The sequence below is a fragment of the Lotus japonicus genome, chromosome 1, assembly GCF_012489685.1.
Source record: "Lotus japonicus ecotype B-129 chromosome 1, LjGifu_v1.2".
Classification (NCBI taxonomy): Eukaryota; Viridiplantae; Streptophyta; class Magnoliopsida; order Fabales; family Fabaceae; genus Lotus; species Lotus japonicus.
Genome location: NC_080041.1, coordinates 103,806,968 through 103,825,098, shown reverse-complemented (window position 1 = coordinate 103,825,098; position 18,131 = coordinate 103,806,968). Strand labels below are relative to the sequence as shown.

At 35.3% G+C, this 18,131-nt stretch overlaps 2 protein-coding genes and 1 pseudogene across 2 annotated transcripts; 1 reads left to right on the top strand and 2 right to left on the bottom strand.

Moving 5' to 3' along the window:
• The first annotated feature begins 553 nt into the window (after window positions 1–553).
• LOC130728628 (PI-PLC X domain-containing protein At5g67130-like) lies at window positions 554–4,050 on the top strand. The gene is made up of 8 exons (XM_057580149.1): window positions 554–777; window positions 877–999; window positions 2,230–2,367; window positions 2,479–2,577; window positions 2,888–3,191; window positions 3,296–3,519; window positions 3,618–3,704; window positions 3,788–4,050. Exons 1-8 carry the CDS (start codon window positions 694–696, stop codon window positions 3,824–3,826), a joined length of 1,098 nt encoding a protein of 365 aa, XP_057436132.1. The 5' UTR covers window positions 554–693; the 3' UTR covers window positions 3,827–4,050.
• Window positions 4,051–4,140: 90 nt separating this feature from the next.
• On the bottom strand, window positions 4,141–6,392 carry LOC130728630 (heat shock cognate 70 kDa protein-like; annotated as a pseudogene).
• A 150-nt stretch (window positions 6,393–6,542) lies between these two features.
• LOC130728629 (receptor-like protein kinase ANXUR2) lies at window positions 6,543–8,385 on the bottom strand. The gene is made up of 3 exons (XM_057580150.1): window positions 8,220–8,385; window positions 7,311–7,980; window positions 6,543–7,228 (listed from the first exon to the last, which is right to left on the bottom strand). Exons 2-3 carry the CDS (start codon window positions 7,954–7,956, stop codon window positions 6,795–6,797), a joined length of 1,080 nt encoding a protein of 359 aa, XP_057436133.1. The 5' UTR covers window positions 7,957–7,980; window positions 8,220–8,385; the 3' UTR covers window positions 6,543–6,794.
• Between the last annotated feature and the right edge of the window lie 9,746 nt (window positions 8,386–18,131).

The window sequence follows — 18,131 nt, the reverse complement described above, 5'->3', positions numbered from 1 at the left end:
GCGGTGTTGTATTAGAAAAGGCTAACTTTCACGACCCAAAATTTAGGTCGTGACTGGCGCACAGGCATCTACCTTAGTTCGGCAAGCCTATTTCTCATGCAATCATTTTCTATTATAATTATAATTATAATTTAATCATTAATTATGTATGTGGAAATTAAAAATGACACGTGGCGTGTCACATCAGCGTTTGTATGTCACTCAGCACATTCGCTGGAGCTTTGCCCTCTGACGAGGGCCAAAACCAAACTGGCTGCATTTCTGGAATGGGACTGAACTCGAATTCTCTTAAAAACATAGAGACTAAGTTGATGATTAACCTCTAAAATTAAGCAGTCCTAACAATAAAACAACACTCATCGTACCATTTTTTCTCTTTATCTCTATCTTGGAGTGTTCACTACAATTAAAACTGTCCGTTTAAAAAAATTAAATTTTTGCCTTCTTTCCATGTTAATACTTAATACACCTCAGTAGCAACGGCTTCGCCTTTAAATTGGCTTAAAGTGTGGGAATATTCCCATGACAAATGTTATCTATGAACAAACATGAGAATCCAATGAGTCAATTTTCTTCGTTTTCTCAGCCAAAACAAAAAAATTCACAATTGATTATTCATAGAAATTAGACCACCTTTTGTGATTCTATTGTCTGTACCTATTGCTTTCTTTCATCATTCTCCACATATATTACATGGCTTCTCTTCCGTGCTTGCTAGTGGTTATTCTTTCACTGGTTTACAATGTTGCTGCTACTTGTTCCAATGGAACTTGCAAGGTTTGTAAATTGTATCTCCACTTTGCTACTTTACCAAATCATGTAGTTATGTTCTGTTGGTGTAAATTATAATTGGTTTCAAACTAAATTTTGTCTCAGCTTCTTGATGAGTGCTCGTCTGATGGAGATTGCGGCGCTGGCCTATATTGTTTCTCCTGTCCACTTGGATTTTCAGGCTCTAGGTGTGTGAGGTCTTCTGTCACAGATCAATTCAAGCTCATTGTAAGATTCAAATCTCTTAACAGTTTGCCTAGTTTTCCCAAAAACCAACACTTACAAATGTGTTGATGAGATAGTACATGAAGTCAATAGAGTGTTTATTAGCATAAAAATAAACCAACAAGCAACAACCATGGTGGTTGGATATGATCATATGACTTTGGTTGGGTTTCTGGTTGTTGTTCTGGTGAGGTAGGCTAGAAATGGCTTTCATATGATTTTACAGTGTGCCATTAGATATTAGTCATCTGTTTGATGGAAGCAGAGAACAAATATTGAATGATTGTTGCATGTTGTGATTATCATTGTTATGGCTAATAATACTATGCTGTGCATTGGCTAAATTGTATGGTCTAGGCATGATTTTAAATTACTAGTGCAGTTGCGACTGCATTGCAAAATTGCAGACAAATGTGAGTTAATGCAACTGTGGTACTGCTGTTGCAGAGATTCTAAAACCCTTTATATTGTGGCCGCAATTGTGATTACAGACTGCAATTTAAAACTCTGGTTCAAGCTTTTGAGAGTGGGAAGAGATTCAAATCATTTTGTTCATTCCTATGTTCACATCCTACCACATTATTTTTTTCATTGACAATGTGATTAAAAAATAAGTGGATAGAATAAATTTGTACAGGATACTTTGGAAAAGTCAAAGTTAGCATAAAATCTCTTAAGAGTGCTAAGTTATTCTGAGTACTTTTTACTCAATTATGAAGCCCTCCAACTCAAAATCAAACACATGAGTAATTGAGAACTCATGTTATCTAGGATGAGGTTAAGTAAATAGGTTAATTAAACGCTTATGATAATAGACCTTTATCACGGAAGTAATTATTCTTAAATTAATTTGAGAAACTTATTGAAATAAGTTTATAGTATCTTATATGTCATCTATTCATATGCTAATTTGAGAAGCTTTGAATATGTACAAACCTAAAAGAACTTGTAGGTAAGCCATATATAAGTTGTTTTCATACAAGTTTACCTAAATAACTACATGTATTGACGTTATAAGATAAACTCAAATAAGTTCTTTCAAACGCAACCTTAGAGTAACCTTATGAACTAGTTATTAGTGTAATGAAAACTTCAAAAAGGTCAGCTGACATGTGTTAAAATTTTTGTGGCATATAAAGATAGATATACATTTCTGGGCACATAAGACAACAAAATTTGGATTCAGAATTGATCTTAATCTCTTGTTAACTGCTTTTACATTTTTCTGAATAGAATAATTCTCTACCGTTCAACAAATATGCATTTTTGACAACACACAACTCTTATGCCATTGATGGGGAGCCATCCCACACAGGTGTGCCTCGTGTGACATTCACCAACCAAGAAGACAATGTCACACAACAGCTAAATGTATGCAAATCAATACAACTAAGTATAGCTTAAATATTGTCAATTTTCTACTTCTCTGATTCTTATAAGCAATGTTTAAGTAACCGCTTGTTGGCAATGGTTAATTTGTAGAATGGAGTTCGAGGACTAATGCTAGACACATATGATTTTGATGGAGAAGTGTGGTTATGCCATTCATTTGGAGGCCAATGCCATGATATCACAGCATTTGTATGTAAAACTCATCTACTACCCCATTATGTTTATTTTCTGCCCATGCTTTTCTAACTTGTTTTGGTGAAAAAAAAAATTGTAATTTGCAAACTCTAATGACTGCCTCAAAATCGTCTTTCTCATTTTGTATCCCATTTTAGTGTCAATGGAATTTTTCCATATCAATTAAAAAGAATACGGATGAGGCGGTTCGTGATTTTTAATTGAAATGACAACATTTTATTGGTGGAACATAGAAATAAGACACCATTTAAAGAGAAAAGATGTCGATCCTAGACCGAGATCCTAACTTGTGATTAACTATTAGGAACCTGCTTTAGATACACTGAAGGAAATTGAAGGTTTTTTATCAGCAAATCCAGCAGAAGTTGTCACCCTTATCTTGGAAGATTATGTTCACACCCCCAATGGTTTGACAAAGGTCTTCACTGATGCTGGTTTGATGAAATACTGGTTTCCATTGACAAGCATGCCAAGAAATGGTGCAGATTGGCCTCTAGTGAGTGATATGGTTGCCAAAAACCAAAGGTTACTAGTTTTCACTTCTATCAGGTCTAAAGAACAAAGCGAAGGCATTGCTTACCAGTGGAATTTCATGGTTGAAAATCAGTGTAGGAAAGCACCAACCATTAAACCTCTTTCTTTCCTAATTCTTAAAATGAATTCTTGTTTCCTTTGCCTTTTTTTTTATCACTTCCTATCTTCAAATTTTCAGATGGGGATGGTGGAATGAAAGAAGGAAGTTGTCCAAACAGGGCGGAATCATCTCCTCTTGATGACAAAAGCAAATCCTTAGTGTTGGTAAACTATTTCAAAACAACACCATTAAAGGTACTCACATGTATAGATAATTCTGGGCAACTCATTAACATGCTACAAACTTGTTACGGTGCTGCTGGTAACCGTTGGGCAAATTTTGTTGCTGTTGATTATTACAAGGTTCGTTTTAGGAAAAAATTATCTCTTCCTTCCAAGTTTTGTTGCTAAATCAACAAATATTTTCTCATGAGCATTACATTCTTGGGGGTATTATGCAGAGGAGCGAGGGAGGAGGGTCTTTTCAAGCTGTGGACACTCTCAATGGGAAGTTATTGTGTGGGTGTGATGATGTTCATACATGTCAGGTAAATCAATTAATTTGAACTCTTGGTTCATTTAAATATAAACACACAATTTAATTTATAACTGCTAACAAATTATGTTTCAGCCTGGATCAACTTCACAAGCTTGCTCATCACCATCATAGACAACATTGTAACAAGGACAACAAGCCTCTGAAAGTGTGTCAGCCATTTGATTGTTGTGCACTTGTGCACTATCAGTAATTTAAACCATTATTTCTTACCAGTGTCATTGTATCATACACTCCAGCCGCCACAAATGTGGCGATTTATGGTGCTTATTTTGCTTCTCCCCATCTTTTAAAGATCAAAGAGAGCTAGTTGTTCCATAGCCACAAATGCAGCATCAATTTTTCTACTGAGCAACTAGTATCTATCTCAAACAATAAAAATCACCAAAGAAAAGATGTACACAAGCATACAACACAAATATAAAGGGAAGGATAAGTACAATTATAACATGAGGAAGAGTAAAAATCTAGATATCAATTCAGGAACAGGAAGTATTTTTAGTGTCCAAATCAACTAAGGTAACAGTTTAAACATGTTGAACACAAATTTTAAACTTCAACCATTTTAAGATAATATGACCATAAGAAATCCATTCGGCAAACAAAATGACGAGTCAGCACCACAAAAAATCTGAACCGAAAGGATCTAGCCAACCTTACTAATAATGGGTTCACAGATACTTTCAAGTTTCTTCAAATAATCCACAAACACAGTTTCATCCCCCTGGTTATCCTCAGAGAGAAAAGTTTCAGCACTTTTAATTGCAGAACTGATGATATTCTTTTGCTGTAAGGAAAGCTTTGAACTTACATCCTTCCTCTTTAAAGCAATCTTCATCTTGTACACATAATCATCTAGAGAATTCATTGCCTTGACCTTCCCACTAATGTCCACTTTAGTGGGAAGAAACACAAAAGTCAATTCCTTGAAACAAAGCATCCAGCTCAATGGTGGTACGAACATCAAGAGTGAGTGTCCTTTTTGCTCTCTCACGAGCACTTCTCAACCTCCTCAATGCTCTTGGGTTCCCACTAATGTCCACTTTTCTTCTTCTTGAACTCTTGCACAAAGTAGTTCACCATTCTGTTATCGAAGTCTTCTCGTCCAAGGTGAGTGTTTCCGGAGGTGACCTTAACTTGGAAGACGTTATCCTTAATTGTAAGAAGTAACACATCAAAAGTACCACCACCAAGGTCAAAGACAAAAATGTTCCTCTCCCCAACACAACCTATTCTCTTGTCAAGGCCATACGCAATAGCTGCAGCAGTAGGTTCATAGATTATATGCAGAACATGAGGCCAGCAATGGCACCAGCATCTTTGGTGGATTTACGCTGAGAGTCGTTAAAATAAGCAGGCACAGCAATAATGGCATTCTTCACAGGTGACTCCAAATACATTTCTGCAATCTCTCGCATTTTGGTTAGAACCATAGATGAGACTTCCTCTGCTGAAATTTGCTTCTCCAGACCCTTGTACTTAACAATAATCATGGGTTTGTCATTAACACTAGCAATTCCCTTGAATGGCCACAACCTGATGTTACTTTGAATCACAGGGTCCCCATATTTCCTACCAATTAACCTCTTAGCATCAGCAACAAAAAAAAACATAAATATTTTAAATTGCGGTTGTGTTGAAGAATTGAAGATAAATACGGTTGCAAATGCGGTTGGGATGCCGTTACGAGAGCTCCAAAAATCTTCAAGTCGGGGAAACAATTGCAGTTGCAGACCACCATTTACAACACTATCTGTTAAATCTCATTACTACAAGCTAATCCAGAATAATCTGCATGCGTATATCCAAAGAAAGACAGTAATGAAAGTAGAAAAATTACCAAAGACAGTGTTTTCTGGATTCATAGAAGCTTGACTTTTAGCAGCATCACCTATCAACCTTCGATTGTCATTGAAAGCAACCAAAGAAGGTGTGGTTTTGTTACCTTGGTCATTATTTGTGGATAATCTCCACCCAGTTGTGTTTCTTCACCCAAACTGCTACACATGAATACGATGTACCTAGGTCTATTCCTATGCCACATCCCTCATCTTTTTTCCCATTCTCTTTCAAACTAACAAAACATGCATAAAACTGGAGAAGTGAACTATATATATTAAAGCTTGCGAACATGAACTATATTTATTGTCTTGATTATATTTTCTAGGTTGGGTTTATACTATCAATTTAACATTAACTGACTTCCCACATTCTTCTAATTTGTAACTTTGAAATTCACACAACAAAATTCTTTTGAAGCCACATCTTGTTGTTTGGGACCTCTTAGAAGGAAAATCTTACTAATAGTTCTGAATTTCTCCTAAAATAATATACTGGGAGTATTGCTTTTGTTACTAACATTTTGTTATCTAATACCATATGTCAGGTTTGAGTTAGGAAATGGCGATCTTATCAAATGAAATGAAATGAAAACATGAAAATGAGATCATAGTAAACAGGTAAAAGAGTTCTTGAGTCTCCATTTTATCTAACTGCAAGAGGTATGATTGCTGTATAGTATAAGAATCTCAACTTTTATTCTCCATAGCTGCAAATAAAATGACATTTAACTAAAAAAATGCATAACTTCAATACTAATGATTCTATTTCTATGGAATCTTTTACCGAAGTTTGTTCCATGAAAGAAATAAATACTAAAGCACTCCTAATCCACTGCAATATGATTCTTTAGCTCAAATTGAAATTGATGTCAAGCTAGTGACCTTTTCTTATGTAAGCTATTGAGCAGTTAAAAAAATTCCCCTTTGCTTCATTCAGTGAAGAAGATAAGTGATGTTATAAACTGAAAGTGGAAAGGTATAAAATTCACTGCAAACAATCAGCCAAGATCTGGAAATACTGACAGTCATTACATCATAGAAGAAACATTACAGAGATAAGTGAAACTAACAGATTACATAGTCACCTAAACAATAGCAGAGCTAACAACTGGATAATGTTATCTATTAAAAACAGATTTGTAACAATTTGATATTTCAAATGTGAGATAACATTTGCCTACAAGTCATCAGCTGGCTGACCTTTTAACAAAAGGTTGGGTAAGAAATATGGCAAACACCCATCAATGTGAAATTGGAACATCTTCTTGTTGAGGTTGGATAATGCTGCTGGTATCATTGGCATTGTCTGCTTCGTGTTGCAAAGCGAGAGCATGCTCAAGTTGCAACTCCACTTCACCCATTGTTGGTCGTTCATTTGGATCTTCTTTCAAGCACATGTCTATGATATCTATGTAAACAGTAAAACACTCTGGTGCAATTATTCCTATTAGAGCCGGATCAATATCCTTAGCTCGGAGCTTTAACATAATGTAAGAACGCCAAGTAATATCATCATCTGAAGATTCTGAACCAATATTAGACATTTCTATTTTTTGCATACCAATTCGCTTTGCACATACCACTTCTAATAGAACAACACCAAATGAATAAACGTCACATTTATATGTAATGATACCAGTCGCGAGATACTCAGGGGCTGCATAACCGAATGTACCTAGTAAATAAAAGTATCAAATTAATTAATTACTTGGCAGATAAAATCGTTTGCGCTAAGCTTATAAAATTGAAAATATTACCAACAAATGAGTCTTCAATGGGTTTTGACTTTTCCGTGAACAATGATCCCTGTAAGGAAAGCTTTAAATCATAGAGTTTGGGTACCATATTTTCATCCAAGAGAATGTTAGCAGGTTTGATGTCACGGTGAAAAATGTTGCGTTTGGCTCCCGAGTGAAGGTAGTGCAACCCACGTGCTGCTCCTATGCAAATCTCAATTCTCTTCTTCCATGAGAGCGGTTTCCTTGCATCCCTACTATTCAGTAGGCGATCAGCGAGGGAACCATTGGACATGTACTCAAAAACAATAATCTTCTCGTCTTTGTGAAGGCAGAACCCGATAAGAGTGATCAAATTAGGGTGACGAAGCTGGCAGAGTAACTCAATTTCATTCTTGAACTCCTTCAGTCCCCAAAAAGAAGAATTATCCATTTGCTTCACCGCTACTACTGTAGTAGCAACATGATCAAGTTGAAGAAAACCTTTGTATACTTTACCATTACCTCGGTCTCCAATTACATTATTTTCATCGAAGTTATTGGTTGCTTTCTTAAGATCAGCAAGAGAAAAGTGATGGCACAACTCTTCTATGACTGTTGGGTACGGTCTCTCAGTCTCACACGGAGTATGTTTCTTCTTCTTCAAACCGAAACACTTGAGAAACATTCTTCCACTTTGAGACACAAACCCCTGTTTTGGTAAGTTGTCAATTGAACACTAACATTCAGGTATCAACATTCACCACGACTATATATATGCCTTATGTTTAATATGGAGTCAACGCCAAAATTAGTAATCAAATTAAATTTTCTTTATGAATTATAAGGATTTAATTTAATTAGAAAATTTTGACAAATGAATAAGCGAGTAAAACATGGAAATGAATGGAGGTGGCCAAATCTAAAATATGAAAAATAAAGCATCCGTACCTAAAGAAGAGTAAGAAGAAGAAGAAGCTGTTGTTGTTGATGCTTTCTTATTCTGGCAACATTCATGATTCAACCACCCGTCGAGCTTCCCTACTGCGCCCCTCCAGCCAACTTTCAGCCACAGGTTCGTTCTTATCTTTCACTTTCTTTTTTGACAGTCCCACCACGAGCATGATTCTGTATCTATACTTTTTGGTGCAACAATACATCTATTTAAATAATTATTTTTTACTTTCAAAAAATAAAATAAATTTACTTTTATAGAAAAATGAAGAAATTTATTTATATAAAAAAAATTATTTAAATAGAAAAATGGCATCTTTATTATTAATTTATTTAACATCTACCCGAGAGGGGTAGCTCAGTTGACAACGCAGGCTGAGTGTGTGGGAACAGCTCTTGGGTTCGATCCTCACACAATACACTCTGAGGGAGGGATGAGGAGTCTTAACTGGAACTAAATCCTAAATTTGGCGGCAGCTAAAGGGTGACCAGTACCAGATGTTTATACCCAAAAAAAAATTATTTAGCCTCTACCCGAATCTCACAAATAAGTAGAAAGTTGGATCTACATTAAATCACTTGAATCACTTCATCTCCTTATTAAGCGAGGTTTGGAACTTCAATTCTAATCGGAGAAGTATGTCATTCACATGGCCGTACATGTAGGATAAGTGAGTGACACGTAGGGAAGATGGTTGGGTCGTCAAATTATTGACACATTCACACTTAAATTACTTTTGAACCCGATTTTATTGAAAAAAAATCAACAATCTATTCAATTTTATCTTTCCCTAAAATTCATGGACTAAAAATAATTTTAAAATTCAGAAAATTAAAAGATGCAATTATGTATGTTTTGTTAGATATTTCATTATTGTTTTTTGATTAACTGTTTAGTTTTTAATGAGACTTTAGGCCAGCATTATTTCCCATTATTGATGAACCAAGACGAACCCAGATCGAACAAAGATTAAGACCAAATGATCAACCACCACCACTACTTCGGGTTTGGGTGGTGGAGGATGTGAGTTGACAATGAAGAAGGAAGACAACACACCATTTAAGGTACTCAAATGTGTAGATGGCTTTGTGTTGGGCTAAAGGGAGATGATTTAAACATTTTTTTTAGATAAGCAAGGAGATGATTTACACTATATGGGATCATCTACCTTGGGGATTAAAGAGTAAATTACAAGTGAGTCGAACACCACATATTCACCTAAAACCATAAGGCATTAAGTGTATGAGTCCTCTCACTTAGAGCATCTCCAATTGAGTCCTTATTTTGAGATCTTAAAATAAGATTCGGATCTTATTAGATCCCACCATTGGAGTTATCCTACATGGGATGAGATCTTAGCAAAAGCTAAGATCCGTGTCTTAACTCAGGTACTCTCAAATGTGGGATCTTAAATAAAATAATATTTTTTTCTCTCTTCTCCAATACCATAACCAAAGTGAAAAATAAGGAGGGAACTTATTTTGGGACTTAACTCACCTTTTGTGGGCCCAGACTGCCACATATGATTTAAGACACTCATAAGGTCCCCATGCACATTTTACTCTAGTGGTTGGGATCTTATTTTACTTTTAACTGGACCCACGGTACCCAATATATTTATATTATTTATTTCTCTCCCTATTTTTTACTTTAGTTCTAGTATTGAAGGAGAGAGAAAAAAGTATTAAAGGAGAGAAAAAAAATATTATTTATTTAAGATCTCATATTTGAGAGTACCTGAGCTAAGACACGGATCTTAGCAAAAGCTAAGATCTCATGCCATGTAGGATACTCCAATGGTGAGATTTAATAAGATTCGGATTTTATTTTAAGATCCCAAAATAAGGACTCCATTAGAGATGCTCTTATAAACTGCTCAAAGTTATCCTTATCTTCCAATGTGAGACTTACTCACACATGATTGATATTACAACAACTCCCTCTCAAGTGTGAGTCCATCTCAAAAGAAAGTTGTAGTTTTCAAATACTTGCACCGTCGTTGGACTAATCTACGGGACTCGCCGCCTGGTCACAACATTGCCAGGAAGACTTTCGACACATTGATTCGATCACCATAACCAAACTACCACTGACTTGGATACTATTGTTGGACCAAAGGGAGATGATATAACCTACGGGGATCATCCACATGGGACATTATAGAGTATACCACAAGTGAGTTGACACCACATATTCACCCAATATCTCCAAGTGTTAGGTGTATGAGTCTCTTTCACTTATAAACCACTCAAATGTGGGACTTACTCATCACACTTGATATCACAATATTCTAGTCAACTTATTAACATGCAACACCCTTGTTATGGTGCTTCTGGTAGCCGTTGGACAAATTTTGTTGCCGTTGATTATGCTACAAATTCTACTTCATTATTGGGGACATGCATGTAACCCTTATGGGCGAGGGCTTTCTCTTTTTTAATCAAAATATGCTGCTTCTCAAGCATAAGTTGATATCTTTTACTCTTACTCTTATTATTTTTATCTCTTATTGTAATTGAGCTTTCAAATAAGCCAATGAAGTTGGTGTGGAAGACTTTTACACTATCTATTTATTTATTTTATTAAGATGATATTCGGTGACTCTACATTACTTTTCGTGTTGCAATTAATTTGTTTTTTTTTTCTTTTTCTATTTGTTATGTGTTGCTATTTGATGATTGATTAACTCAACCTTCTGCAACTTGGTTCTTGCAAGATTGTGAGTAAATATTGGTGTAATATATAGCTCGAGGCTGCTTGGTGCATGTCTCACAAATATTGTTGTAGGGAGTCCTGAATTGAAGAAACAAAAGCTTTGCTGTCTGCATTGCCTTTGCTTATTGCTCATCTTGAGGGGTGAGTTTTCTTTTTGTTTTTTTTAGATAAGCATCTTGAGGGATGAGTGATTTCTTTTTGAGATATTTCCTCTTGCGTGTCAAAGAGCCATAGAGGCTAATACATCAGAAGACATCAAAAGGTCTAAATCTGGCGGAACCTCCTCAATCCAAACAGCGTTAGTAAATTTTGAGGAGTTCTTAGCCGAAAAGTCAGATACTGAGTTATCGGAACGGCGAACAAAAGAAAAAAAAGTTAATTAATTTGTGATTATTTCTACTTAAAAAGTTATATAAGAGGAATTATTTTAGTGGTTCGGTTAGGGATCATTTACTTCAATATGTTTATGGAGCGTTTCCAACTTCACTTCCTCCACGTTGATCCACCTCTCTAGCCAACTACATATCAGGAGCAACAAAATCATAATGAATTACATAATGAGTTTATTATTTTTTTTTGGTAACATGGTGGGGCAAGGCCCCGAAAACAAAAAAACGCTAAACTACAGGAGCACGAAGGGAGGCTAAAGCCTCATCAGCATCCTGGTACAAGAGATGACGACATTCCGCCAAAGAAAACTGCAACAGCTGAGTCCCAAACCCAAAGACATGTGGAGATCTTGCTAAACTTTCAGCTACAGAATTAACTTCTCCCTGAGGACATGATGGAAACTAACCTCCACATGAGGTGGTATTGCCCGACGAATAGCACCAACCATCTCCAAGTATGGGTTGATCAACATGTCAAAAGAGGTAAGAGCCGCAATAGCTTCAACGGAATCACTCTCAATGATAATCTTAGATAATGAGTTTGATTAATTAGTTTTTGGTGTATTTAGATGAATATTTAATGTTTTCACATTTTGTTGAAATTATTTTTACTGATGTGTATTTAACGTTTTTTACTATAGTTAGTGATGTATTTTGATATCTATCTATCTATTTATAATATAATAATTCTCAAGTGCGCATTGTTGCGTTGACATGTCATCATCTTCCTATTATCTAATTCTTCCACATCAGCTTTTAATCTTACGTGGCAAGCTCAAACAATTTCTTTATATCAATATTTCCAAATGTCCTTTTATCTTCTCAAACCTCCATCCCATTTTTCTTACGACACTAAATGCTATCATTATACACAACATTATATTGGTAGCTTTTGAAACCTATTAAACACTTAACGTTTTGAAACCTATTGAAACATTATATTTCAAGACTCAGATTAATCCACTTTTCGATTGCAACTATTTAACAGAATTTTCTGAATCAGCTAACCAACTCAATTAGCTAACTATAATGATACCAAAGCACGATTTTTTGTATATTTTATTAACAATTATTTCAATTTTTTTGAATTAATCGATTGTTTTTTGTCTCCCACGGTTACATTCTAATAGTTGGTGAGGGTAATAGTCTTCGTATTATCTTACTTTCAAACGTATATATAGTTATGTCCTGCAACAGTTACTTTTAAGATATTAACTTGTGATTATGATTAGAACGCTGGCATTTCATAACAGCTATTATACTAATTAATATTGAGTAAATATCACATTGAATTATTAGTGTTTTAGATTTTTTTTTTTGGGGTAAGCATTAGTGTTTTAGATACTTACTCCATACTTATTTTGTGTCGTAGAGTCTTTGCTTGACAGGGATATATATATGTCGAGCACTTAACTTGGTATAGATGGTGTTTTTGGTAATCAAACAAAATAAAGCTTCTTCTATTGATTCCTAATCAATTGGATCCAAGAGTTTTGATGTATTTTGGGGAGTTATCACATCTTGAGCAAATATACTTTTGAAGACAGAGTGATGTGATACGCCCCAAGCTTTTGCGGTTATTTTTGTAATATTTAGTTTGAGATCATAGTAATTTTATTGTGTTCCCAATGCAATATTTGCAACACAACTTGTAAGCTGGAAACACATTTACACAATGCACACAACACACATAATGATGACAAATGAGTTCCATCATGCATGTTGATGCTTCATTGCTTCTCTTTATTCTTCTCAATTCTCCAGGGTTGCTGTCTTGCTGATTCTGTTGGGCAGGATTATGGGAAGTGTAAATTTATTTTTGAACCAAAGATAGGGTTCGTATAGTTAATGGTCAAGAGGTGTGTGTGCCACTTGTAGAATATTTAAAAAAATTAGAGTTGTGATACGATATTATACTCTATTTGTCTTCCATCTCAATTTCATTCGCTTTTTCTTTCTTTCTATTATCTTTTATCTTCCTATCACATCATCTATTATATTTCATTTTTCTTTTATCTATTTTTATCTTTTTCATAAAAGTGTAAATGTAAAGGTGTGACTAGATTATCATTTAAAAAACTATAAGGTGGCTGCAGTGTTGCCACTTTAATTTAGCAAAGTTTTTTATTCCTATTCCTGATTTTTCCAACTCAACCATGGACCCATAGTACTAGGTGTAAGTTCTACCATTATCTTTTATTATGTATCACAAAATTAAGCTAAAGAAAAAGTATTACCCATCGCGCAATGCGCGGGTCTAAGTCTAGTTGAATATGAACTTAAATATGAATGTAAACTTTGGATAAGTATTAGCATTTTATTTAAATTTTCAGGGTTTGAAAATACTAAAATAATTTTTTTTAAAACAAAGGAGAAATATATTCTTGAGACATTAGAGGAATATATTCACCTCTAAAATAAATAAGATCGGTCGCAAATAGAGGGACAAATCTATATCTATACTATATATAAATGGAGAGTTTTTGCAGCCTTGGGGTCAATTTAGTAACTCAACTATTCATTGCACATGAGTGATAATTTAAGCATGGGTAATTAAGTAAATTTGATATAATTAATCAAGATAAAGTCTTGGCCGTTGGATGCTGGCCTTCTGTATCCTTATGGGGCGTTTCAAATGTTTGCAGTTTCATCTACATTGTGCGTTAAGTTTTGGCCTTCTGGATTCTTTCAAACTAGCGGTTTCATCTCAGTGGAGACACGCATTGAAATTTAGATGGTGAATCAAGGCAAGATTTTCCCCTTTATAGGGGGGTTTCTAAATCCCCAGGTTCATCACACTTCCGTTATTCCGTTTCATTCCATACGTTTTGCCGATTCATTCCTCTTTGCATCTGTGGCCGCTCAGATTAGGTCTCTCTTCAGTTAAAACCCCAATTTGTTGTTCCTCACGCTGAGGTCACAGAGGACCTCTACATCTCCTCCCTGGCTCTGCCGTTAGCATCCGGATAACTCAAATGAAGGGCTCGATGCGCAACTTTAGTTGGTTGGTCTTTCTCTCTTAACATGGTTTTCCTCATGCCTTTGATTATATTATTTTCTTCAACATTTGGTTTTGTTGGTCTTTCTTTCATTTATATTTCTGGGTATGTTTATCAATGCTTGGATTTATTACTTTTTTGTTAACTTCAATTGGCATCGTCCATGAATTCTGCAGCAGACCAACCCACGGTGGAGAGGAGCATTCACGCGAGCCCTATGCAGCAGCTTCGGTGGCACCGACCTTACTATGTAATTGAGGGTCTCATCTTCTCTTTCAACTTTGGGTTTCCTACCGTTCTGCTTTGTAGATACCGAATTTGAAGGACTTCGATTCATCTGAATTGCCGCCCATGCTCGCATTTTTGGGGTTAGAATTGAATGAATGTTTCATGCATTTGTGTTTTTCTTTTTTCCATGCGGGTTTCTTCTAGGCAATTTGATATCTTACCATCATGTTGTCTTTTTCCTTTGAATTCTTCACAATTTTGTTAGGAGGACATGCCTATTGCAGATGAAATATTTGGTCCTGTGATGGCACTGATGAAATTTAAGTAAGTTAATACTTTTATAATTAGTTTTTTCATGTCATCCTACCATTCTTTCTCTATCAGATAAATATGCAGCTGTTAATGGATACTAAATTTGAGTGTGATATATATGTGTGTGTGAACAACATGACCATTCAAGGAGCAATTAAAAGTGCTAATAACACCAAATATGGCTTAACAACATGCATTGTGACCAAGAGCCTAGACATAGCAAACACTGTGTCAAGTCGATTCACGCGGGCATTATTTGGATCAATTGTTATTTTGCCTTTGGGAGAGATTTTGGAATGGAAGCTCTCTACAAGTACTTGCAAGTTAAATCTGTTGTAAGTTGTAATACTTATTTACAATCCTTCTTTGCTTTAAATCAACATCTTTTGTGTTGTTGGTGTATCTGGCTCCATCATAGTGCGATCTTATAACGATTTGAGGGTAATAATATGGATTTTTTATTGGTTTCCATTGTTAGCACATGTTTATTTGATAACCTTAGTTTGTTCTTAACAGGCACCTTCTGACTCCTTTTCTCACGTAGGTGTTTGTGGAGACCATTCTTGCTTCAAATCTGCTACTCAACATTGTGTTATTCCGAAAGGTCCGCATCTTTCTCTGTTGTTGATTTTCTTTGGTTAATATCCCCGTGCATCACCTTTGAGTTACATAGGAGCTGATTGATAAGTGTCATTTTTACGTATATTTGAATTCATTTTAGACACTTATCTTAAGTGATTCATGAGAAATCCTTATTAGTTCTCCTCATCTTGATTGGAATTTGTTATTTGATTGAGAATTAAGCTCAAATGTGTTTTATGATTGATTATATTCTCAAATTTTGATGTAGGGTCTAAGTTCTCAAGGAAAAATGTATATTTTCATGAGACTTGAAGAATTTTTGGATCATCAAGGTGCCCAGCGCTTGTAAAAGTATAAAGTAGGGGAGGACAGTAGCTGTGGAAATAATCTCTTTAGGAAATTTCTTATCACAATAGCGACGGAAATAAAAAGAGGGAAATTAACTTTCACACACTTCATTCAACTAGTGATTTAGTGACGGACTTTCAATTGCTTTGCGACAGATTTTTCCGTGTCAAATGTCCATGGATTACCAAATCTCTTGCTACTATTTTGCGACGACACGTTTTGCCATAGTCGATCCCGTCACTAAATTGAGCCAGGGATTACTCCCCTCTCTGATTTATTTTTTCTATTAGACTTGTTTCAGGCAAACTTTATCGCTTCCCTCGATCTAAATGTTGGTAAACCCACAAATATTTCATAAGTACCCTTGTATTCTTATAATTTGGGGGGTTATTATATATGCAGAGTAGTAAGGGAGGAGGGTCTTTTCAAGCCTTGGACACTCACAATGGGAAGCTATTGTGTGGGTGTGAATTGTGATGACGTTCATACATGTGAGATAATCTTGGAAAATGATGCTCTTGACTTAGGATGGTTTTTGTAACATACTGTTGGGAATCTTGGAGACCACCAATAGTCTTTTGTGATTTTGTACTCTTTTTCCTTCCATGGTTTTTATCCCTAAGGGGTTTTTCCTTAGAAGGTTTTAATGAGGCATTATCCTTTTAGTTTATTCTTCAAGATTGCGGGGTCTTTTTAGAAGAGGAGATTTGACATCATTATTGAACTCTTTTTATTTATAATTTTACATTATTCTTTTTCTTATCTTCTGAACCTCTCTTTTGTATTGAGTTGAAGTACCCCTTGTACTTCCATTCAATATATTATTCATGGCTTATAAAAAAAAATGTGAGATAAAGCAATTAACTTCAACTCATGGGGCATTTAATTAAATTATAAACACGTACAGAATTAAGGTAATGTATAATTAGTGCTAACAAATTATGCTTCAGTCTGGATAACTTCAAAAGCTTGCTCATCACCATCATAGAAAGCATTGTAAGACTAGTTACAATGGTGTTGAAATGGGGGAGTTGATTGTTGAAAGTGGTTGTAGTGGTGTTTAATTGTAGTGTTGAAAGTTGAAATGGAGAGAGAAGTGTTGAATAATTTCAACACTTGTTTAAACTGGTTCCGGAGCCACGTGGCACGCCCTGGTTGGTGACCGTCAGGCGCGTGCCACACACACGCCGACAAGGCGCGTAACGCTGCAGGCTTGGCAGCGTGGGGTCCGAGTGCAGGCGGTAGTGGGACGCGTGGCACGCGTCGGTTGGGCACTGACAGGCGCGTGCCACGCACACGTCAGAGGAGAGAGAGAGTGCAACGGCTAGGACGCGTGTCAGCGTCTGATTGGTCCGGGCGATTTTCATTTATCCTAATCTTTCAAACTCAATTATTTCATAAAAAAAAAAATTTAAAAAAATTACCAAAATTCATGATTTTTTTTTCTTTATAAATAGAGACTTGGTTCGTTTGATTTGGACACAGAAAAAAAAAACAAGTTTTCCATCATCTTATTCATCTTATTTATCTTTCTATTATCCTCTTTGCTTTGAAATGGATCCCAACAATAGCCATCTCAACACCCAGAATTCTTCCAACCAAAATCCCAACTATTATCAACATCCAAATCAGTTTTCCAACCACCAAAATCCCAACAATTATCAACATCCAAATCAAAATCCCAACTACTACCCAAATCCCAACAGTTATCAACATCCAAGTCAATTTTCCCACTACCAAAATCCGAACAATTATCAAGATCCAAATCATCCAACCACCAAAATCCCAACCATTTTCAAGATCCAAATCAATTGTGTGTTGTGTGTTTAGTTTGCTGTCTTGCATTTTAATTACGTTATTTGTGTGTTAAGTTAAGAAAATTAAATAAATTATTGTGTGCTTAGTTTGTTGTCTTGCATTTTAATTTGCGTTAAAAAAATATTACGTTAATTTAATTTAATTTAAAATAAAAAAAAACATTAAATTAAATTAAATCGATAATCGTTTATTTAATTTAATTTTTATCGAAAATTTTAAATTTATGAAATCATAAAAAGAAAAATATAAAATTAAATCAAAATATAAAATAAAAAAAGTGGTGGGGTAGGGGGTAGGGTGTTGAATGAAAAACCATTGGAGTGGGTAAAAGTTGAATGAAGTGTTGAACTGGAGAGAGAAGATGATGTGGAGTGTTGGGAAGAGAAAAAGTGGAGTGTTGAGGGTGTTGAATGTTAAAACCATTGTAGATAGCCTAACAAGGACAACAGAGCCTCTGAAAACGTGACAGCCATTAATTTGTTGTTAACTTTCAATCATTTATATCATTATTGCTTAC